The sequence below is a fragment of the Amphiprion ocellaris genome, chromosome 13 (genome assembly GCF_022539595.1).
Source record: "Amphiprion ocellaris isolate individual 3 ecotype Okinawa chromosome 13, ASM2253959v1, whole genome shotgun sequence".
Classification (NCBI taxonomy): domain Eukaryota; kingdom Metazoa; phylum Chordata; class Actinopteri; family Pomacentridae; genus Amphiprion; species Amphiprion ocellaris.
Window position 1 is genome coordinate 24726243 of NC_072778.1, and position 25751 is coordinate 24751993.

General features: G+C 41.0%; 1 protein-coding gene across 2 annotated transcripts; it reads left to right on the top strand.

Moving 5' to 3' along the window:
* The first annotated feature begins 5078 nt into the window (after positions 1-5078).
* On the top strand, positions 5079-25724 carry tbc1d2 (TBC1 domain family, member 2). 2 transcript variants are annotated; one of them, XM_035950846.2, is made up of 17 exons: positions 5079-5331; positions 5907-7368; positions 7488-7590; positions 11894-12011; positions 12113-12237; positions 12517-12770; positions 12884-13153; positions 13922-14050; positions 15757-15867; positions 15980-16152; positions 17213-17324; positions 17996-18196; positions 18778-18965; positions 20249-20369; positions 20441-20626; positions 21386-21507; positions 22332-25724. In XM_035950846.2, exons 2-17 carry the CDS (start codon positions 5911-5913, stop codon positions 22531-22533), a joined length of 3873 nt encoding a protein of 1290 aa, XP_035806739.2. In that variant the 5' UTR covers positions 5079-5331; positions 5907-5910; the 3' UTR covers positions 22534-25724. The 2 variants fall into 2 exon arrangements, with proteins under 2 accessions (XP_035806739.2, XP_023131803.2); XM_023276035.3 differs by having other exon boundaries at positions 5079-5321.
* Positions 25725-25751: the final 27 nt, after the last annotated feature.

A 25751-nucleotide genomic window follows, 5' to 3' on the forward strand; every position in this document is an offset into this window, starting at 1 on the left:
ATACATAATTCTAAGCCTTTGTGCAATTTAAATGCAAGAGTCATTTAAGAGCTCACTGCAGTTGTGAACAGAGAAATTACTTCTGGGGACCAAAACATTTTCTTGTACGAGGCTGTAAATATGTTCTTTCCTTCTGTAAAGTTAAGCTGGGTTTTATAGGGACAGACTGTTTCAAATAGCAAATCACAAAATTTCAGTTTTAGACAATTCATTTGTCAACTCCAGATGCTGATGTATGGGTGCCGTTATTTTTTGATTTGTGAGACTGCTAACCCTAATGAACTTCTCCTCAGCAAAGGGAAGTCTTGATCGTTGCTTCTTGGTGTGGTCCTCATGAGAGTTAGTGTCATCGTTGGTGATGGGGTTTTTTTCAAGTGTAGTCTCAAAAACCCTCAAACTTTTTGAAATATCTGGACTGATATGTCTCAAAGTAATATCTGACTGTTGCCTCTCTTTCCTTAGATGAGCCACGATGTGATTTCTACAGGCGACTGTGGCTGAAGTGGTAGAGCGTGTTGTCTGTCAGTGATTTACTGCCCTCGCCTCTCCACATATCCAAGTGACACTGAACCTGAAGTTGCTTCCAACAGCAGCTCTGTCGCCATTGGTGTGTGCATGGGTAAACACATTGTAAAGCACTTCAAGCAGAAAGTCGTTATGTCAGTGCAGGCTATTTACCATTACAACTGTTGATATTATTGATACTCTCATATACATAAATAAAGCAAGATATTCCATCTGTGTTTCAACAGGTGAGTCACTTCCAACCAGGTACTAGAAAGTGTTAGGTCATAACCCTAATGGAGCTGTTTAACAGGATTATAAGATAATACAATACAATTTAATAGATAATATTGCATAAGAATGTATAATATATTTTTTTGAACGCATAAAATGAAGTTTTTGTACTATAATTTTGTAACCGAAATAAAACCATTCATTCATTCATAAAGCTTCATCAAGGCAATCAGTGGCTACTTTTGCTTCTTTTATCACTACATAATTCCACGTTTTTTTTTTAGTAATGGCAGTTTTGCTCTAAACTGTAGAATCTAGTAAAAATAAAGAAAAGCCTTTACGTGAGCAGGTGTGTGAATGATTAACTGGTACTGTATATGTAGAGCAGCTAGGGTTGAATGATATCTTGATTTATCACACTGGCCCAAACATCAGGTGGTAAACATCCCTGGAAATTAGGCCTTAAAAATGTTTCTCGTCCAATATTCAAGAACGAGATGACATCAGACTGTTTTACTGTCTTCTACAGTGGTTTTGTCTGTCAGTTGTAAGAATTTAATGCTGGCATTTTGATTTGACTAATTTGATTTGGTATGTTAGCACTTTGATGTAATATCCCATATTTTGAATTGGTAAAGGCATTACTAACTTCACTTTTACTAAGTAAAAAGTCTGACAAAACCTAGGCTGTGTTTTGAACTGTTCAACTAAAATAACATCCCAAAATTTAGTCAGTAACAACTGCACAACTTTCAAGATGTAACCATAGTGCTCCTATTTTAATTCTAGTAATACTCCATTGAATGTAGCATACTTCAACAGGCTATGTTGTAACAGCAGACAGAGCCCCTAGACAGAGACCTGCTCCAGATCATAGTTTTCACTTTTTTCTTCTTCAGAAACTCTTGTGTGATTTTGGCGGTATGCTCTGGATCATTTTTACTTTGTTTCCATGCAGTTGTATTCTTCACTGAAGGTTTCATGCTGCACACTGAGAATTATTACAGCATTTGCATGGAAGATCTCCCTTGTGGTGCTTGTTTCAGCGTAACACCTCCATCCTGCTTTTTGTCTGTTCTGAGGTCTCCTTCACTGATTTGACAACACAAATGAGTGAAGCTGTGGTGCAGTAAAGGGTCATCCAGTGAGAAAATCTTTCAAAATGATGTGACTTTAACTGGGTTTCTGAAGTGTTGGTGATAAGAATTGTAACGTCAGGCGATAGAACTAAGTAGGGAAATACAAACACAAGTGGGGATAACAGGAGAGACCGAAATGAGAACGAACCTAACCTAATTCAGAAAATAATCAAAATACAAAACCTAAGAAATGCTCTTAACACCAAAGTGGATACCTTAAAGAAAAGTATTATGAATAAACTATTCAAGACAAAATCAGGATACTCACCGGAAAGGGGACATCAAACTAAAGGGAACAGGCAGAATCAGAGTCTGGTAAGGTTACCCGGAGCTTCTGGACACCGTCACCCAGCTCTCTTGGTTTGGCATTATCTTTGTTGTGGAGAGTTTAGGGAAATCTTGTGACCCATAGCATTCTTCCAATCTTTGCCCAACTAGATCGAGCGCTGCTGTGGGGTTTGAACACATTCACAGGGCAAATTCTCATTGCTTGCTCTGCAGACTCCACACTGAGCCATTTAGTAATGAAATCTAACTCTCCTCTGGCTGAAATGTCGAGATCTTTGGTTGCGCTTTGGAATGATGCTTTCCATGACCAGTAATTCTCAGGGCAGTCATCAAACTTAAAGAGACCTGCAGTCAGCATTTCCCAACAAATATAATACTTAGTTAGGTCTTGCACACCATGAGGATCAGATGAAGACTTCCTCAGTGGATAAAACGACCTTTCTGCTGCTCCCGATGAGTGCATTTTAATGTCACGCCTTTTCGTTGCTAGCTTTTCTTTTATCAGCATCTCCATCTCCCTCATCATGACCAGTAGGTTGGCTCTGTGAAATATGAAGATTTGCTTCAAGGCCTGCTTTTTGATGCTGGCTTCTTTTTCTGCAAAATCAAATTGAAAACCAGCAGCATAATGGCTCAAACCTGCAGCATATTGTCCTGTAGAAGGTGTAAAACACACTCTGATTTGTGAAACTCTTTTTGGGTCATTCCAGAACTGGAGGACATTTGGGCTTCAAAATGTTTGAAAAGTAAACCTTCTCTTTTACAGTTTTCTGCTCCACATTGATCAATAATAGGTAATACACTATCTAAGGCTTGATTGGCTCAGCTTACACATCAATGGTACCATTTTTATTCCTTGTTTTATGTGTTGTTTGCTAACCCTACTCTAATCACAGTAACAGGGCTGCTAATCCATGCTAATGTTAGCTTTTTCTCAGCAGTAGAAGCTAGACATTTAGCTGCTGTTACTGCTGACCAAGAGGACAAACTGACTGATGGAAAACAGTCAAAAGAATTAGTCTGATCCTGATAATATGAGGTAGAGGGAGACATTCAATCAAGGCTGACAATGTGATGAAAATATGAAATTCTTCATTCTTTAACAAAACTGTTTGATGATGTTGACAACAAAAACAAGACATAAGATGACAAATTGAGACAGAAAGTGACAAAAACGAGACACAAAATGACAAAAACAACACAAAATGACAAAAACGAGACACAAAATGACAAAAATAAGACATACAATTACAAAAACGAGACATAAAACGACAAAAGCAAGACACAAAAAAAAAGAGACACAAAATGACCAAACGAGACATAAAAAGACAAAAAACCTCATCAACAGCGTTATGCTAACATTTTGTGGGACACACATTCCATCATAATAATTATTTAAAATATTTTCTTGATTAAAAAAATGTTCCCACAACTACAAGAGACATCAATGAAAAAATAAAACCAAAGGAAGGAGATTTAAATTTCATTTTAACAGTTTTATTTGAGATTCAGTTTGGTCATCAGGGTGGTCGGACAAGAGAAAAATGGCATTTTAGGGGGAACTCCAGACTTATTTGGTATTTTAAAAATATTTTTAAACATTCGTTTCTCCTAGTATTTTTTTTAGAAATTTTTTCTAGATTTGGTCTCAGGAAAGGAACATTTACACAACTGTATGTTTTAGTATTTCAAACATGGATTATTTGAAATTTGATGGGTGGGACATAAAATGTCCTCCAGTTCTGGAATGACCCATTTTCTTTTCTAAAAATAAAAAGGAAAGATTCTACATGGTGCTATGAGATCTCTACCTCCTCTTATATTGGCTATGTTTAAAAAAACACAATGAAATCTCCCATTTTTGCATCTTTACAAATAGAATTAAGCCTTCACAGATGAGAAAATATGTTTCAAATGTCTAACACAGTGTTACATCTTTATAATATGGGGGGACAAAGAATATGTGGCTCAGCGCTGAAAATGAAGTTTGCTTAACTTTCCCTTGAACTTCAACGTCGTGTCAGTGTGAGTCATAGACTGTATAATAATAATAATCTTTAATATACAGTCTATGGTGTGAATATAAACATATATTATGGAGAGCTGCAGTTACTGACTGTGACCAGTGGAGGACGCTGATCCCCAACACTCATTCTAACATTTCTACTCTCACTTCTCTTTCACTTTTTCTCACAACAGATTAAAACACAGTTTGAAAAACAGAATCACACCCTGAGACGTTACAACATAAAAATCCAGATGGAAATAAAACACATTCAGACATTTTTCACAGATGTTGAAGAAGCTGCTGCAGCTCAGTGATTCTCTGCTTGTAAACTGTCTGAACAGCTTCTTACCTGGACAGGTGTCAATAATGTGTGTGTTCGTCCACATTTTACCTGCAGCTGTTTGTCAACCAAAGCTCAACACCTCATGTTTCTGATTGTATGATATGAAGTCAAACAGACTCATGTGGACTCATTAGAAGGAGCAGCTTCATGTGAATCCACAGTCAGTGTATTTCACTGTTCACAGAAGTCTGACTGATTTAAAGACCCTTTAAGATGATTCACTAGAGAAATTTACCAGACTAATTTAAATTCTAAGATTAATAACCAACAACTAATTATACAAGTTTGCCTGACTTAGGGAAAATATTCAGATTAAAACCTACAATATTATCAACTTTGCAATTTTCAGTCTCCAGTGATCCAAACAGCATCTGCTCTCCTTCCTCAAAAATACAGTGCCATCAGAGGTAGAGTACATGGCACTGAGGTACTGAGATACTGCAAAGTTACACGACTGAGCATCACAAAAAGGTCAGATAAACAATCACTGCTGTCTCGTATGTGGCAAATTTTATTTTGAAGGTACCGGGTCTTATTTTGAAATGAAAGTCGGAGATTGCGTACGTTGTGGAGCAGAAAGGAGTGTCACCGGCTGGAGGAGTAGAAGCTGCCCCGCACGAGACACAAACCTGAAAAGAAGGGAACAACAATCGCAAGTAAACAACAGCAAGTAGACACATCAGGGAATAAAGAAGGAGAAGAGACCCCGGAGGAGGCCGGAAGCAGCGGATAGCTTGGTTTTCTTCACACACCCCAACAGCTGCTCCAGCTGCCAGTCAACCTGGATCGGGCCCCGCCCCCTCAGGTAAGCACAGGTGTGTTCACCTGACGGCAGCAGCTGCTCTGGAGCACTTTCCTCAACACACCGTAGCTAGAGGTGCTGTAGAGCTCAAAGTACCACTGCAGAGAAAGTACTGCTTCCCTAATGTAACTAAAGTAAAAGTACAGATTCTAAGCTTCATTCAGGTAACGTATCAGCAGTAAAAGTACTCAAGTGTCCTGACTCGTCTCAGACTTGTCTGTGATTTGTTTCTAACTCATCTCAACCCATGTCTGACTCGTCTCTAACCTGTCCCTTACTAGTCTCAGACTTGTCTTTCACTCATCTCTGTTCTGTCTCTGTCAATGTTTTGATGTTGTCTCCTGTGGTAACGCTCGTGTCCTAAACCTGTTACACAGTGAATATTGAACTAAAGCTTAAAACATGTAGAAAACTGTGGTTGGACATTTCTCCAAACCGTTCAGTGTGTCCAGCAGTGTGTTTTAATGCTAAACTGTCCCAGCTTCTTCATCCAAATGAAACTTCAACTGTCTGATGGTTTCAGCTGAAATGTCTCAGACATTGTTCCAGTTTCTTTCTCTCCGTCATTCTCCTGCTCTCTGTTTTTAGAAGGATGGAGGGAAGCGGCTCGGCAGGAAATCCCAGCGCTGCCTCGTCTCGCTCACTTCCTGCCCTCGCTGATGAGGCGACGCTGCAACCAGACGGCCGAGTCTCAGAGTCTGAGGACGAAGGCAAAGAGAGCCGAGAGTCAAGCAGTCTGTCCGGGTCACAGAAACACCAGAGTCCATCATCTGAGGAACACCAGAGTCCATCATCAGCGCAACACCAGAGTCCATCATCAGAGGAACGCCAGAGTCCATCATCTGTGGAACACCAGAGTCCATCATCTGAGGAACGCCAGAGTCCATCATCTGAGGAACGCCAGAGTCCATCATCAGAGGAACACCAGAGTCCATCATCAGAGGAACACCAGAGTCCATCATCAGCGCAACACCAGAGTCCATCATCTGTGGAACACCAGAGTCCATCATCTGTGGAACACCAGAGTCCATCATCTGTGGAACACCAGAGTCCATCATCTGAGGAGCACCAGAGTCCATCAGACACTCAGCATTCTGAAGAGAAACCAGACCAGCCAGATCTCACCAAACAAACAAACCACCAGGATTCCCAGGCAGAGAAACAGAAAGCAGAAAACTTTCCTGAAACAAAGAAACTAAACACACCAGATTCAACTTCTTCAAAAGATAAACCAAATCCAGATCAACCGGAACCAGAAAGTGTTTCTCCAACTAAACTAGATCCTGTTCCTGCAGGGCAACAAAAATTGGGGGGTTCTCCTCTGAGAGATAAACTGCCTTCTCCAGAACCACTACAATCAGATTGTCTTTGTGGAGACCAGAAGAACCCAGGAAGTCCTCTTGGACCAAAACAAGAACCAGGTCACTCCCAGGATCCCGCAGACCAGAGGGACCTTTGTCTTCCAAATCCAAAGCCTGAAGAGGACCCTTGTCCTCCTCCTCCATCGAAGGATTTAACTGCTCTCAGTTCAACACTTGATGAACAAATCCAGAAGGAGCTCGAGTTCCATGTCTCCAAATCCAAAGACCTGCAGAACCCCCAGGATGCACCTACAGAGAACCTGACTTCAACTGCACGTGAGAGGGATCAGGACCACCGAGATCCTCCTCCCCTGAACACCCAGCAGGTTCCTCCTTGTGCAGACCTGCAGAACCACCTGTGTCCTCCCACCGTATCTGTGGCCCTGCTGACTCCGCCCCTCACCATGGAGGCGTTCTGTGACCAGGTGTGCCCCGACCTGGCAGTTCCTTCTTCAGGCGAGCCCAAACTGTGTGGGTATCTGCAGAAGCAGGGGGGGCCGCTGAGGGCCTGGAAGCAGCGCTGGTTCACCTACGAGGAGAAGAAGAACCAGCTCTTCTACTACCGAACGCCACAGGATGTGACCCCACTTGGCCGGGTGGAGCTCAGCGGCGCCACCTTCACCTACCCACTGAAGGCCGAGAAGGGCACCTTCCACATCAAGACACCTGAACGCACCTTCGTACTCAAGGTAGGGGTCTAACAGATCTCGGCTACGTTTGGTTGGAAATGTACTTACTGGAGTTTCATGTTTAGACATAACTTCTGAATCAATTTTTAACATCCCCGTTCATCTGCCCGGTCCTCCAGGCCGTGACCCAGGAGTTGATGCTCTACTGGCTTCAGCAGCTGCAGGTAAAGCGCTGGCAGCACAGACAGACCAGCTCAGACCCAACAAACAACAACACTACAGGTGAGAAACAAACATACACCGTCAGCTCCAGCTCAAACTACTGCAGCTACAAAACCAAATACTGAAACAGTGTCACCAGTGCACTCACCAGCTATATGATTTTATCTTGTTTATATGAATTTAACTTCTTTATATTCTGTTATTTGTGTTGTTTGAGTCTCAGCAGGATGTAGACAGAATAAACCTTTATTTAAAACCAAAGCTGTAGACGCACAATCAGAAAATACCAAACCTTTTCTTCTCATTAAAAACAGATTTTTAGACTCTTTTTGAAACAAATTATTTACCACAAGATGATGGTTTAACTGGTCTGATGTTGGTTTAACTGGTCTGATGTTGGTTTAACTGATCTGATGATGGTTTAACTGGTCTGTTGATGGTTTAACTGGTCTGTTGATGGTTTAACTGATCTGTTGATGGTTTAACTGGTCTGTTGATGGTTTAACTGATCTGATGATGGTTTAACTGGTCTGATGTTGGTTTAACTGGTCTGTTGATGGTTTAACTGGTCTGATGTTGGTTTAACTGGTCTGATGTTGGTTTAACTGGTCTGTTGATGGTTTAACTGGTCTGTTGATGGTTTAACTGGTCTGTTGATGGTTTAACTGATCTGATGATGGTTTAACTGGTCTGATGTTGGTTTAACTGGTCTGTTGATGGTTTAACTGGTCTGATGTTGGTTTAACTGGTCTGATGTTGGTTTAACTGGTCTGTTGATGGTTTAACTGGTCTGATGCTGGTTTAACTGGTCTGTTGAGAGTTTACAAGGTTATCTGGTGAGTTAACTTCATATTATTAGTTTTCTATCTGCTAGTTTCAGTCTGGAACTGTGAAGCCTGAGAGCTTTATCTAATTGTGTCTCCTCTCCTTTTCTGTTGTTTTTATTTTTGGTTGCTAATGTTTTGCACGTGGGTGCGTCCTGTGGTTTGCCCTTCACCCTCCCAGGGAAGTTGGGAAATCCTTCCTCCAGGCAAGAGAGCGGCTCAGACTGACTCACTGTTCTCTGAAACACGGAGTCATGCGAATGAGTCGAATGATCCTGACAGCACAGAGGGAATCTCTGACTGACAACACACACTGATTTGGGTTTCAGAAAATATTTCATGTTTCATTTTTGCTAGAGAAACAGCATCTTCTGCTTGCATTAGCAGCATTCTAACAGGATGACCATCACGTTGTTTCTTATCTCAGAAAGTCTTCTGCTAGAAACCGCCCTTGGTTTTATATTTGGGTCGGGGTGGTGTTTCTACAGGACTGAGCTGCTACACCCTCTTCAGTCTGATTAGTGCCTGAATATTGTGAATTTTTTAAATCCCAGCTTTGCACAAGCTGACAATAATGATAATAATGAATAATGTGCTGATTTCTCTGTGACAAGTACACCATTTGGCCAAAAGTATGTGGAGGACAGCTCTATGTTGTAGAATGCATGTTTGACACGATGCTCACTTGAAAGATGTCCACATACTTTTGGCCATATGCTGCATAAGCAAACAGTTTAACATGTACAGGAATGTGCAGAATTTTCAGAAACAAATACATTATCTGGTCATCAGTATGTGGACAGTGGAATTTTGCAGCATATGTGATTGTTCTGTATTGGTTCCAAAGGCTGTCCAAATACTTTTGGCCATATACTACATATTCATGCATTTTATTGTGAGGACTTAGGGAATTACAGAAGATAGTGCTTGTCCGTAAATATATATAACATTGCTGAACCAACACTTTTACTTGTGTTAATTGTCATTAACTGTATCTAACATTAAAAATATATTGACAGGGTAAGAATTTAATCATTTTGTCCATTAAATGAAATTAAATTTTTTAATTTATTTAGCCTTTATTTAACCAGGTCGGTTCCATTGTGATACAGTGGCCTCTTTTTCAAGGAAAGTCTGGCCAAGACAGCCGCCGATGAACATTAAAACTGCAACAATTAAAACAGACCACACCAACTCACACAACAAAATATATAAAATACATACTAGATAGAAGCAACAGGATTAAGAATTTGCATCAAAACAACAAGTGCGATAAGTACCTACTGCAAAATCTTTCATACGGTTTTTAAAAGTCCCAAGGGTGATGAGTTCCTTTAGATTCAATGTGTCTGAGGTCTCAGAGTGGAAAACAAAAGAACCCCTTAAAAGAACATCCCAATTTCAAGAGCAGTTTCACATAAAATATATAACGTACAATGACATAGGACAATAAGAGTTTAGACCTCACAAACAAGCAGTAGACTTGGCTGCCATCTTGGATTTTGGCAGGAAGACAGTTCAGTCCAATGGGCATGTTTGTCAAATTATGATAAAATTGCAAATGTGTTCTAACAATATATTTATTTCGAAAGGGAATCACCATCCAGCCATCCATCCATCCATCCATCATTTATACACCGCTTAATCCTCACTAGGGTCATGGGGGGGCTGGAGTCTATCCCAGCTGACTCAGGTGAAGGCAGGGGACACCCTAGACAGGTCGCCAGTCTGTCGCAGGGCTGAAAGGGAATCACACATTTTTGAATTGTATTTTACGTTAGGCCTGTAAATTTGCAGTCTATTTTTGGAATTTCATTGATATTTTTGCATGCTTCCAAAATACAGAACATTTTTTTAAAAAGGAAAAGTAAGTAAAATTACAGTTTTTCATTTTTTTGCTCAGATTTACTTATCTGCACTGATCACAGAGCTGTTTGGGAGTGGAGGGGAAGCAGAGAAGCAGACTTTGTACTGCCTCTATACTGCGTTTAATGAGGTTAGGCAGGATGTGATGTGTTTAAGGCACACTTTGATGTCGCTCTGTGGAGCTCACAGTCACTTCCTGTTGTTGGACTGACTTCATGGAACAGTACCCACAGCTCCACCCAGGTCCACTCTAGTTTAATCTACTTCAAGTATTTTTCAATGTCTTAGCCTGTTTCAAGTTTAGTCAGTGTCACATCCAAATTTCATGCAGATATGAATTACCTGAGTGTGGAAGCAGAGGTTGTAATGAGCTGTATGTGATGTTGGAGATGGGAGGTCAGTTACATCATGATCAGATTCTGACAGTAGATAAGCTGCAGGCGGCTAAACAAGAGGAAACGCTAAAGATAAATCAGCCGACATACACTCCTTGGAGGAGTCACAGAGTTCAGAACTTCTTTCACTTGTCAGGTTGTTTTTGTTGTTGTTTTTCAAGACAGATTTCATGTCAGTAAGAATTCTGAAGATAGAAAGTAACACTATAAAAAGTTTCAATGAACGAAGACAAGCGTTAAGCTGTGCTTGTTGCTGTGTGGGATAGTAGTCGGCTGTTTGTCAGTCTGACTGTTGTTCTGCCGTCGAAGCAGCTCACCTGGTTCTCAGGTATTCTGCTCTTGTCCCGACTTGTGCAGCAGCTTCAGTCCTTAAACAGCTCCTTAGTGTTGCGACAGGAGTTCATGCTAATACTGACAGTATGTAGAGCTGTTGGCGCCTCCTACAGGCTGCAGAGTTGATGGCTGTTGGACCTACTGGCTGGTTTAGGGGTTCAGAGGGATTCTAATGCTTCTGAGTTGTTCCTCAGGTCATAGTCCTCTGAATTCCAGCAGGATTATCCGTCACATGAATGCCCAACTTGCAAAGCGAATAGGTGATTGTTGCTAGCTGGTGCTGCTGGATTCCAGCTGAGTGATTTGTAGGAGAACATTAAGTCAGGCTGGAGTCCGTTACTATGCTAGTTTATGAGGGTTACTTTTAAGTAAACAATAAATGTTAATGCAAGTCCTAATTTAAAATAATATTTTTAATGATACATGAAATGTATAAGACATTTAAAATACATAATAAAGATACAAATAAAGCTAGATTAAAATGTAAAATGACACAAATATTATAGATATACTACAGTATTACACCGGGGTACACAGTATTACACATTACTTCACAGCACTGCATAGTACTACACTGTATTACACAGTACTATGCAGTATTCTTCAGTATGCAGAACAGCCATACTAACCAGTATACACAGTACAAGAGTAACTACTCTCCTGTACCAATAATACAACTTAATCATACAAATATTACAGATATTTGACTGTTCCTTAAAACGATCTTACACACTATATGAATAAATGTTACTGACAGACAGAATACAGATTTCAGAATACATCATCACAGCAGTAGTATATTCTATAGTAGTATCGTAGTAGTATTTAGTATCATACAGCCCTGTTAAATGATTATGAAACAGTAATAAATGTGACATGTCTGAAGGTGTTGGTGAGAAGGTTTCTGGATTCTGCTGTGGACTGATTCTGACTGTGTGTGTGCAGATGACTTCCTGCCTGTGCTGAAGAGTCCGTTAGGTCTGGTGGGGGAGGAGGCGGCCAACCTGTCGACACGGACGCCGCTATCCAACGTGTCCATCAAACATCCGCTCATTGAGATCCAGTGAGTGTTTACAGCTGCTGATCTGAAACACTAAAATCGAGAGTCTGAGCTGCGTCTTGTTGTTCTATTGTCCGTTTCACACGTTTGTTGTTTGTGAGCAGAAACTCAGTCCATAGTCTGAGAAAGAGGACATCTCAGGAGTGGAGCCAGAGTGTGTTCCATGTAGAAGCTCTGCCGTGGATTCCCCCAAACGCTGCAGACGCCAGCAACACGACAAGTACACAAGGTACAACACAGTACTACACAGTACTACACAGTACAACACAGTATTACACAGTACTACAATAAGTACACTGCTGTACAGCCCTGTAGACCTGGTCATGATGTGTTTCTGACTCACTGTAAGGACTAGGACCTGTTGTTCTCAGTCTGGAACTCCTAGTGTGGACTTGAACTGGACTAGACTTGTCTGTCTTAACTAATTGTTGCTCTGTCTGTTTTGTACTGCTCAGCCGTGTATTTTGTGACACGTGTTTCATATTTTAATCCCTTCATGTCACGTCAGCCCCTCCGGCTGCCAGTACTCCCACTGAGCCTCTGGCCCCGCTCCCTGCCCTCCTATTGGCTGATCCAGCAGGTCAGGTGTGTCCAGTGGAGGGCAGGGAGTCTCCGTCGCTCCTGGACGGTCCCGGCAGGAGGACGAAGGCACGCAGCATGTCCACCATGGCCGTCCTCCGCAGAGACACGTCGTCCTCCGAGCGGTCGGCCCGTCTGCAGCAGGACAAACAGATGCTGATGGAGGAGGTCAAAGCTCAGAAGGTGATCGATCACTGATCAGACCTACAACTGTTCATTGATCAGACACGTAAATAATAATAATAAGAGAAAGAAGAAGAGATTAGAATAGTCATAGTGTCCTGTGTCCTGTCTAGGAGTTGGTGTGGATCCTCCACAAAGCCCTGGAGGCGGCTCAGCTGGAGAAGCGAACCTGTGCAGAGTTTCTGGCAGAGGAGGGCGAGCAGGAGCGCCTGGAGCTGCTGCGCCACCGCGAGCGGCAGGCGGCCGACCTGCGAGGCCGTCTGGAGGAGGCCAAGACGGAGGCAGAGGCGGCGAGGAGGAGCCTGGCTCAGAGAGATGTACAGCTGGCTGAGCTGCAGGACAACGTCCGGATGCTGACGGAGAAGAACAACGCCAAGCGGGAGGTGAGAATGAGCGGAAGTTTACTGCTTTTACTGCTTCACACAGCTTCACGTTGATTCTCAGGTCATTTTCTTACTGTCTGACCTGATCACCAACGTATTCTTCTGCCAGTCTGATCTTCTGAAACTCAGCAGCTAAATGTATTGGTGGATCCAGAGGACTCTCCCAAGTCATTTCAGTGTAATGATTATGGTTGTCTGAAATGAGTTGAAATTTCTCCAAAATGGCTGACACTTGTCTAAAATGACTCAAAAATAATAAAAAATGATGGAAAAATTTTACAAAATCCCAAAAGTTGTTTCCATATAACTCATATTATGTCCAAAATGACCCAAAATATGTTCAAGACTACACTAATTTGTCCTAGATGAATGAAAATGTGTCTATAATCACTCAACATTTGTAAAAAATGTATAAATTACTTTTCAAAAATGGCCTGAAATAGTCCAAAACTACACAAAATTGATCCTAAGTGACTCATAATTTGTCCTTAATGACTTAAACCTGTCCAAAATTCCTCACAACCTGTCTAAATTGAGGCAAGATATGTCCAGAATAACTTGAGAAGCACTCAAACTGACTCTGGGTCACTGCGTCTCCTCGTTGCTGCCTGTGAGCTTCAGATCAGGAGGTTCAGGGTTCAGATGTGACTGGATGGTTCAGTTTAGTTGCTGCAGACAATAAAAGCGTGTGTGAAGTAGTAAAGATGCAGTTTGTTGGACTGACGCTGCAGGCCGGTGGCAGCTGGACTCACTGTGCATCTGTTCCAGGTCATCATAAAGCTGTCAGACCAGGTGACCGCCTGTCTGTCCGAGCCACGGCGCTCTGGTTCACCATCTGGCACCTCTCTGGACTCTCAGACCTTCAAACAGCTTCAGCAGGAGATGGACAACCTCAAGGTGAAGTGTTATTATCAAGTATAGTGATAGTTTATCGGGGACGGTGCCTGTTGAGGAAGAGCTGCTGGTTTTTTGACACCTGGAGTCGCTGCAGCTGTGACAGAAGAAAACAGGATGAGATCAATGAAAAAAGTACTGATGGATGTAGATGGAGCTGAAGACTGATCATTTTCTCAACCATCTGAACCAAAATGACACAACTTTGTCCAAAATGATCAAAAAGATGGTTAAAATGGTCTCGAAATGTCCAAAACCTTTCCAGAATGATTGAAAAAAGGAATTCCAAATGCCTCATAAGTTGTCCAAAATGATAATGAGAGGAATATAAAACATACTGGGTCAAAAAAATAAACACTGCATGACTCTATAAGAGTAAACAGAGGAGCAAGCTGTTGGAGATACATTCAGCATGGTGAAACATTTTTCTACAGACACATACACTACCGTTCAAAAGTTTGGGGTTGCTCAGACAATTTCATGTTTTCCACGAAAATTCACACTTTTATTCATGTGCTAACATAATTGCACAAGAGTTTTCTAATCATCAATTTCCAGCTAGAATAGTCATTTACCACATCAACAATGTCTAGACTGAATTTATCATTTATTTAATGTTATCTTCATTGAAAAAAATGCTTTTCTTTCTAAAATAAGGACATTCCTAAGTGACCCCAAACTTTTGACCGGCAGTGTTAAATAAAATGCCATAAAATACAGTAAAAATATAGAAAAAAAATAATAAAAATACAGTAAAATATAGTAAAAATACAGCAAAAATATAGAAAAAATATAGTAAAAATTCAGTAAAAAACATTGTAAAAATACATTAAAAATCTAGTAAAAATATAATAAAATCTGATAAAAATACACTAAAAATATACACTACTGTTCAAAATTTTGGGGTCATCCAGACAATTTAATATTTTCCATGAAAACTCCCACTTTTATTCATGTGCTAACATAACTGCACAAGAGTTTTCTAATCATCAATTATCCTTTCAACACCATTAACTAACACAATGTAGCATTAGAACACAGGAGTGATGGTTGCTGGAAATGTTCCTCTGTACCCCTATGGAGATATTCCATTAAAATCAGCCATTTCCAGCTAGAACAGTCATTTACCACATTAACAATGTCTACACTGGATTTATCATTCATTTAATGCTATCTTCATTTACAAAAACAACTTTTCTTTCAAAAAGAAAGACATTTCTAAGTGACCCTAAACTTTTGAACGGTAGTGTAAAAGGAAGGGATTTTGAAGAAGTATCACAAATTTAGGCTCAAATTCAGTTAATGTTATTGATCGAACCACATGTCACAGATGGTATGTTCAAGGACCAAGGGAAAGTTAAAAATCCTATCAGTCTTCCTCTTTATACAGTTTATTTTTGAAAGATAATTCTTTTAGACATGGTAGCAGGTTTTGGGGTTCAGCACATTAATGAGAAGATGTCTCTGTCCACAGGTCATCTGATGGAGCTGTATTTGTGAGCGGTGTTCATTTTTCTGTGTTGTTTGTATTTGTTTGCACTCAGATTCGGCTGTTTGAGTTTTCAGGGTTCACATTCACTGATGATCCTTTGAACGTAAACACGTCTCAGTAACTCAGTGACTGAGACGCACGGCGAGCTTCAGTTCAACATGTTTATTCTTTGAAAACAGTCAGAATGTTGGATGAAGCCTTAAATCTCTGTGTTCAGGACGACATCGAGGCCTACAAGACTCAGAACAAGTTTCTGAACTCGGAGATCTACCAGCTGACAAAGCTGTGGAGGAAAAGCTCGGAGCAGGAGAAGAGTCTGCTGGTCAAGGTGAGTCCTTAAAGCCACTACCTCTCCCTCCTGCTCTCTGATTTGCTACATCTCTGTATTCTGCCCTCTGATTGGCTAAAGTCTTTGTCCCCTGCCCTCTGATTGGCTGCAGTGTGCGCACCTGGAGGCTACCAACTGTCAGGCCGAAAGCCGATACCTGGGCGTCCTGCGGAAGCTGCAGGAGGCCAAATCTCTGGATCCGGCGCAGCGAGAGGCCGTTCAGAAGATGATCGAGGACGCTCTGAGAGGAGAGCTGAAGAGTGTCACCAAGCTCAGCATGGACAGGTACAAACACCTGAACAGCAGCAGGAGACAACACAAGAACAGGAACATCCAGTTGCCATCCTGTTTGATTCACACTTTATTGTCATGGGTCTTAGTGTGGAAGCAAATGAACCTGATAAATGACAAAAAGCTGCACAAAATGACCTCAAATTTGTCCAAACAATAGTCACACTTACAAAGCAGCTTGTCAGCAAACTGTTAGAAGATACATCTAGCATGGTGAAGCATCTTTCTAAAGTTTATGTGTGATGAGTAGAGTGGAGGCTATAAAATGGAAACAGTTAAATATCTATAGTATATGGAGACAAAACGACACAAAACATGAAATGACCAAAACAACACAAAATAAGAAATGTAAGACACAGGACACCTGAACAACACAAGGCTGAACATTTTTGGAAAATAAATGATCAAGCAACAACCCTTGGTATTTTTTTGTTTACGGTGTATGTCCTTGTAACTGCGTCATTCTGCACAGAAGAGATTTCTGAGTTCTCTCTCCTTATTCATGATTGTTCTTTTTCCACAGAGTTTAAGGACTTTATTTTGCTATGAAAAAAACGAGCCCACAGTGAGGGAAAATGAGACAAATACTGCTTGGCGTTTAGAGGGTTAAGCATGTGACTTGTTTTGTTGTAATAAAAGAGACTAGAAATCCTTGACTGCCATTGTGTTGTGCAAAATACAATAAAATTAGGAAGTGCTACTCCTGATTGGTGAATTGGGACACACTCAAAATGCAGCGTCAACGTCATCCATCCATCCATTATCTATACACCACTTAATCCTCTGTAGAGTCATGGGGGGCTGGAGTCTATCCCAGCTGACTGAGGGTGAAGGCAGGAGACGCCTGGACAGGTCACCAGAGAAAACCAATCACACACATTCACACCTACGGACAATTTAGAATTGTCAAAAACATGAAACCACCAAATACATTGAGTCAATTAATAGCAGATGTTCAAATATAACAGAGACCAGAAGAACGCAGTGAAAGCAGCACACCATAACCATGACATGGCATCAGGTGGGGAAAGTAAAACCTCCTCTGTGTCCTCAGGGATCACGACGAGTATGGCTTCAAGATCATCCCAGACTACGAGGTGGAAGACATGAAGCTGCTAGCGAAGATCCAGGCGCTGGAGATCCGCTCCCACAATCTGCTGCACCAGGTGAGAACCCTCAGGGTGGAACCAGGCGACACGTCGCTCTGTCCTGTTAGATATATGAAAAACGCCTCGTTTCACAGCAGCTGCTAGAACTAAATGTAGTCCTGAGTTTAACCTCTCCGCCTGAATACAGGAGATTACCGACAGTCTGATGAATGCCTGCAGACGCTGCTCAGGGCTGAGCCTTTACTACAGACTCCTCAGCTCATCTTTGTTCGGTCTAAACTTTTGACGGTTGGTTTGTTGTAACTGAAGGACAGAATCAAGCTGCAGATTTGAAGACACTGAAAAATTCTCCAAAATTGCATAAACTTGCTTACAAACTGTCTAAAATCACTCACAAATTGTCCAGAATGACTATGAATTTGTCCAAAATGCCAAAAGAAAATGTCTAAAAACAATAAATCCATGTTATGGATATAATGAAACAGAATTTGTCCAGATCTCTTGAAATTTTCCCCAATAATTCTAATTGAAATTTGCTAAGATTCAGCAGGCTGAAATGAACTGGAAATTTCCTTGAACCAGTCGTCCTTTCAAATCTAATGGTTTTCTTTCCACGGGAGTTTATCTGATCTGTCCCATCAGATCAGCTGACAGATCAATAATGTCGATCAGCTTCAGAGGAGGCGGCAGAAGAGCCGCCCCTGTGCTGAAAGCGTGTTTCCCTGCAGAACGCTGTGGAGCGCCCCCTGCTGAGCCGCTGGGCTCACTACCTGGCCGGGAGGTCAGAACACGACCTCTGTCCGTCACCAGAGCTCAAAGTTCTGCTGAGAGGAGGCATTCCACAGGAGTACCGGCAGAGAGTGTGGCGCTGGATGGTCCGAGCCAGAACCAGGTCCATCAGAGAGCGCCACCCACAGCGATACCAACAGGTACAAGACCACCTGTCCACACCTGTACACACCTGTCCATAACCATCCATACCTGTCCACACCTGTCGACACCTGTCCGTGCTCATCCATACCTGTCCACATCCATCCCCACCTGTCCATACCTGTCCACACCTGTCCATACTCATCCATACCTGTCCACACCTGTCCATAACCATCCATACCTGTCCACACCTGTACACACCTGTCCATAACCATCCATACCTGTCCACACCTGTACACACCTGTCCATAACCATCCATACCTGTACACACCTGTCCATACCCATCCATACCTGTCCACACCTGTCCATACCCATCCATACCTGTCCACACCTGTACACACCTGTCCATACCCATCCATACCTGTCCACACCTGTACACACCTGTCCATAACCATCCATACCTGTCCACACCTGTACACACCTGTCGACACCTGTCCGTGCTCATCCATACCTGTCCACATCCATCCCCACCTGTCCATACCTGTCCACACCTGTCCACACCTGTCCATACTCATCCATACCTGTCCACACCTGTCCACATCCATCCATCCATCCATCCTAAAATAAGCTGTGTTTCCAGCTGTGTGAGAAGAGCAGGACATCCCCTCACCCGGCCTCCAGACAAATCCAGCTGGACCTCCACCGGACCCTGACAACCAATCAGCACTTCTCTTCACCGTCCAGCCCCGCCCTCCAACAGCTCCGCCGTATCCTGTTGGCTTTCTCCTGGCAGAACCCTGCCATCGGCTACTGCCAGGGACTCAACAGGTACAGGATACATACACAATATGCAGCAACACCTGAACGCACCATGACAACAATGTTTGTGTTGACCCCTTAACCTTAATATTTAAATTAGTCAGAGAGATTGATATATTTATTGATAATGTATAGTAATAAATTAATAGTTAAATTAATCCAGAAAATGTGCCTTTGGCCTCAATATTTAAATGAGTAATGTACATTTTTATAGTATGTAATACTGTACGGTATAAACATGAATATCTAATTTTGTCCAGAAAATTTGCAGCATTAATAATATTGAAGGGCCTTTAGCCTTAATATAGTGCCTTTCAAAATGATTTGCTCTCCGACAGAAATCTTTCAGATTTGTCACACTTAAATGTTTCAGACCATCAAAGAATTTTAATGTAAGTCAACGAAAACGCAAGAAAACACAAAATGCAGTTTTTAAATGCTGATTTTATTCATTGAAGGAATAATGCTGTCCAGTCCATGTTTCTCTATGTGAAAAAGTAATCGCCCGCTTAGCTTCCAATCTACCAAATGACCAAATTGATTTAGCTATTGCGTTCAGTTTCACCAACCACACCCACATGTGATTACTGCTGGACTTGTTGAATCTAAACATCACCAAATAGAACCTGTCTTCATCGTGAAGTAGCTAAAGGGTCTCAAAAAGCAGCACATGATGCAACGTTCTAAAGAGATTCAAGAACAGATGAGAAACAAAGTCACTGACATTCATCAGTCTGGAGGGTTACAGAATCAGTAATTTGGAGATTGTAATTTGGAATCTCAGTCAAAAAATAATAATTTGCTTTCGTATTTTTTCTGCTTTTTTGTCACACAGAAAATCTGAAAATTCATGGATAATAAGAATCATTTTATTTTGCATTAAAGATATAATTTTGATTATAGAGCTGCACATACTAGTAGATTAACCATTACAGAAACATTAAATATATTTTGGTAATCAGCAATACTGTTAATTTAGGGCAGCAGGGGCAAACATCTTCCACTGGGTGGTGGTCTAATGAATATGTTAAGCACTGTATATAATTGATCATTCTTAATTTCGTAGCCTCAGTAATTAAATAAGAGATAATTTTGTATATTTACTAATATTGTAGGGCCTTAGTGTTAATATTTAAATTGGACAGGTCAATTTTTATAATGAATAATACTGTAGGGTCTTAACATTCATATTTATAGGTCAGGTATATGTTTATCGCTGCAGATCGTGGCTTGATGCCTGTGTCGTGCTATCAGACGTGGTCATGTGATGTGTGATGGCGTGTGTCTCTCAGGTTGGCGGCCATTGCTCTGCTGGTCCTCCAGAGTGAGGAGGACGCCTTCTGGTGTCTGGTGACCGTGGTGGAAGCCATCATGCCTCAAGACTACTACACCAAGAACCTGGTGGCCTCTCAGGTTAGCAGAAACACACATCAGCATTATTAGTGCTATTGATCGTGTGATTGACGAGTCATCTCTGGGCTCAGGCGGACCAGCGGGTGCTGAAGGACTTCATGGCGGAGAAGCTTCCCCGGCTGACGGCTCACTTTGAGGATCACAGCATCGACGTGTCGCTCATCACCTTCAACTGGTTCCTGGTGGTGTTTGTGGAGAGTCTGCCTAGCGACATCCTGCTGCCGCTGTGGGACGCTTTTTTGTATGAAGGCACCAAGGTACCAAACACCTGAACACACCACGGCGGAAAAACAGACAACACCTGAATGCACCACGGCAGAAATACAGACAACACCAGACACACAACAACTTTAAACAGACTACATTTGAATACATTACGACAAAAATGCAGACTTCACCTGGAGGCACCGTTACAGCATCACATGAATGCACCTTGACAGTAAAACAAATATAACACAAAGGCACCACAACAATAATACAGACAACACCTAAAAAGACCACAATTGAAATATAGACAACGCTTGAACACACCATGACAGAAATGTAGTCAATACATGAACACACCACGATGGAAAAGCAAACAACACCTAATCGCATCACAGTTCAAATCAAGACAACACCTGAATGCACCTTGACACCAATGCAAAAAACACACGAATGCACCACAGCAGCAATACAGACATCACCTAAACGCATCACAGTTGAAATAAAGACAACACCTGAATGCACCACAACGGAAATACATATAAGACCTGAGTACACCATGATGGAAATACAGGCAACGCCTGAATGCACCGTGACACTAATACAAACAACACCTTAAACACACCACGACAGAAATACAAACCACACCTAAACACACCATTAAAGCATTACAGACATCACATGAATGCACCATGATGGCAAAGTTGGCTCACATTTACATGCTGTGTTTTCTATCCTAAAATAATATATTATGGTGTTGTAGTGTAATGTCTATAGCACTTTAAGTCTCAGTGGTGATCTTTGTGCTTCAGGTGATCTTCAGGTACGCTCTGGCTCTGTTCAAATACAAAGAGGACGACATCCTCAAGATCCACGACAGCGTTGAGATCTACCAGTACCTGCGCTTCTTCACAAAGACCATCTCCGACAGCAGGTACACGCTCACCTGTTCAGACCATGAAGCCTTTAAGAAAAGCTCTCAGTGAAAGTGAAAAAAAAATTAATATATAACATTTTTCAAGGTCCTAAGTAAGTTTAAAAAGAAAACGTGACTTGGCAGAAAAATAAAAATGTTCAGTGTTGTTATCCACAATCCCAGACTATGATGATGCAGAGTATTTATTAAATGAGATAATGATGCTAATCTTGCTCCAGACTATGATAACAAAAAATTCTCTCAGCACTGAATATGGAAATTAATAATTCACTTTTTGTATTTTCTTCATTAAAAAATGTCATTTAAAGGGTTAAAATCTTGAATATTAATCAATATTGTGAATATTTTGTGGGGATTTTCTGTAGTTATGATCAGGACAGATGTTAGATTAAAAAAAAGTGGAAAATAAAATGAAAATTTTTTTTTCTCCAATATTTTTGTCCCTACGGTTTTAATTGTGAAATACCTTTTAATTTTTTTTATATTGATGCACCAGAATCAATGTTTTTCAGCTTTACAGACTGAACAATTAGTCTCAGTGACGGTGTGAATGTGATCTTTAAGAGAAAATCATGTACAGATTTGAGATGACTGATAGTGATGTGTGTAACATTGCAGTTGTGTGTCTTGCAGAGTTAATATATGATGTTTCTGTTGTGTTTTTGGACATTTTTGTGAGTTTTTTAAAACCGATGTCTAGGGGTTAAAGTCGTATCAGGTTGTGTTTTCCTTCACTGCTCCTCAGAAAAGGTTTCTTGCATCTCGATGATAATCATCTCGTTGTGTGCTGAGAGGGTTTCATGTTGCTGTGTTTCCTGCAGGAGGCTGACGAGCATCGCCTTCAACGACATGAACCCATTCCCCCGCCGCCTACTCAGGAACCGCCGCATGCTTCACCTGGAGCGCCTGCAGGGGGAGCTACGAGAGCTGGAGGAGCAGCAGAGGGAGTTCGTCACGGAGAGTGCCGAACGCAAAGACAAAGAGCTAGACATCGCAGTGAGCGAAGACGACGACGAACTCTGAAGCCTCCAGGACACAGATTATGTGAGCAAGTTTCTATAAATAAGTAGGTTTATACGAACAGGTGAGATCATTAAAAGAGTTTATATGAACATGTTTTTATGAATGAGTGGATGTGAACATGTAAGCTCATTCATGTAAGCTTTTTTATATAAAAAGTTTGTTGTAACGTGTGAGTTAATGTGAATGAGTGTGTATGAACATTTTTACTCCGCCAAGGAATGCAGCGGAGTTCTGTGATGATTGGCGTTCGTTTGTCTGTCCGTCTGTTACTCAGTCTGTGTGCAACATTACTCAAAAACGGAATAAAAGATGTGGATGAAATTTTCAGGAAAGGTCAGAAATGACACAAAGACCAAGTAATTAGATTTTGGCAGTGATGCAGCTTATAGTCTGGATCCACGGATTTGTTAAAGATTTCCTTATCATTGTGAGATACCGGCACGGCGTCACTGTAACTGCTGCTGACGATCACATGATTGTGATCCTACTACAAATCCAATGCTGAGGACTTATCAGGACTTATCCGTCGGAAATCATACAAGGAACAATGGATTACATTGTGGGGGTGTTTCTGAGTCCCATCAATTCCCGTCGCCCGCTACATATTGAGTTCACACGATTCAGTATTCGTACATAACGTACACATGCATAACACACGCGTGTGCTCAGCGCAAGGTCATTTTGTTTGTTGGTACATCTGTATTAAATGGACACATTCTATGTTGCTGTGATTTCTGATCATCAGTAACTAATAAACAAATGTTGCATTTCTGAGAATGCCATATTGGAAAATGAACAGCCTTGGAGGAGGACTGTGCTCTCTGAGTGATTTTCTAGTTGTATAAATGAGTTTATATGAACAAGTTTATATGAATGAATGAGTTTATATGAATATGTTTAAAGGAACATGTGAACATAAGAACATAATATGAATGAGTGAGGTTATATGAACATCTATATAAGTTTATATGAACGAGTGAGGTTTATGTGAGTGTCTGAGTTTATATGAATGTTAGAGAATAATTAACAAATAAGGTTTATATGAACAGTGATATATATATGAACACGTGAGAGTTACGCGAGTGAATGAGTTTATGTACATGTAAGGTATGTGTGTTACATGAATGAGTGAGTTTATGTGAATGTGTGGAGTCTATAAATGAGCAAGCTTTATGTAAACATCTGACTTCCTGTGAAAGTGTGAGTTAATATGAAAGAATGAGATTTATATGACTGTCTGAGGTTAAATGTATGTCTGAGTTTCTATGAACATGTGAGGTTTAAAGCATCGTGTGAGGTTTATGTGAACGTGTAAGTTTCCATGAACGTGTGCAGGTTATGTTTGTTAGAGTTTCAGACAACGGTTGAAGTTGAACTTCGACAAAGTTTCCACAAATTTGCATCATGATCATATTTTCATGTGCACAATAGACTTTTGGAAAACCTGCGGTACTCTTCTGGCTAACTAGATGACTTCTGGCATGTTTGCTGGAAACCTGCACGCTGCTGCAGTGGATATCAGTAACAGATGGATGGATAGTTTCTGAATTCTATGATTCTTAAGCCTGGCTCAGAATACTGCGGTTTCAGATGGATTTACATCCATTTCAGCCTCTCACAATCCTGGTCTGGGATCTTGGTCCGAAGCGATGTTGGTCCAGGCTGTTAGGTAATGTGAGGGGTTTACAGGTCCTGACTGAACCTCCTGAACAGCTGCAGACTCAAAGACTGTCGAGATAATATCAAATATGTTTAAAATGTGGATGGTTATCCAGGCACTGCTAGACATGCTAGCCTTTGAAGCTAATGCTCCAGATAATAATCCTCTGAATCAAGAGGAGTTTCTGTCCCATTTTTCCTCACTGTGGTCTCAATTTCACTGCAATATTAAGTCCTGTACAGGAATGAAAACCAATCACAACTGTTACATTTTTGACCAGTTTCCATATATTGTCTCCTTTTTACTTGAAAAGCAGGAAACACTGACTGCAATTCAGTCAAAAACTCTCCACATTTTTCAGTGTTAGTCGCAGCTGAGTCAGTCAGAGGATCAGATGTGCTGAGGAGTCAAACTTTCTGGGTTTTTATAGAATCTGGTTACTGCAAGTGATTATTTTTGGCTATTTTTTAAATGAGAAATTCATGTAGAACAAAGTGATTTTGATGAAATATCACAAGTTGAAGCTCAGATTTGGTGAATTTTCCTGATGGATCCTCAGGTCACACATGATTAGTTCATGGACCGTCAGAAAGGTGAAAATCTATTGATTCTTTACAGTTACTGGCTGAAAAATAGTGTTTTGTTACCGCATGGTAGTTGTACAACAGTCTCTATTTAGTTTTCTAAATCTGCTTCCCCATGAGCTCAGTGAGGTGCTGCTCTGCTCTCTGACTGTCTGAACCACAATCCTAATAGTTTTTTACCGTGCCGGAGATTAGAAGAAAGAATATCTGCAAAGTTTCTTTTTATGATGCTTCTGATTTCAAAATTTCAACCCCCTTGCAGAGTGAGCCCAATTTCAGCCGCAAACATTTTTGCCAACTTGCAGCAAAAGTTAAAATTAAATATATAAGTCTTCCACAAATCTAATGTGTTTATGCAAATAAGAGCTTGCTTCAAATTTGCATTGGCATTGCCAAAGTTTTACTTCAACTGTCTGCCGGAAACCTGAACTTTTTTCCAGGATTGTGTTCAGGTTCAGCTCTGACTAAAACTAATCAAACATCACAAAGAACACATCAACCAGCAGAAGAGAACATTTTCCGGAACACTGCTGGAATCTGTTAGCTCTGTGCTAATGGTCTCTCACTGATTCTTACTTTGTTCCAGCTGAATTTACAAAAGATGACAGATATTTCTGCAAACAGCTTGTAGCAGCAGGCGAGGAAGTACCCAGTAAGAAAACATGCTAACATGAACTCACCTGCTCTATTTTAGTGTGTCAGAAGAGCAAAGTAGAAAATACACAAGTTGAAGCTCAGAAGTTTTGGATGGTTATCTGATGGTACATAATGTGATGTATTCTGCAGGTGGTAATGTTACCATTTCTGATGAATGTTCACCTGACAATACTGACGTTTGTTTTTACTATGATATGATGGATGTGCACTAATGCTTAATATTGTGTATATTTGTTGTTCAAGTGGATTTTCTTTGGGTTTTCTACATAAATATGCTTTGATTTAAAGTCCCTCAGTGTTGGATTGTATTTTCTCCT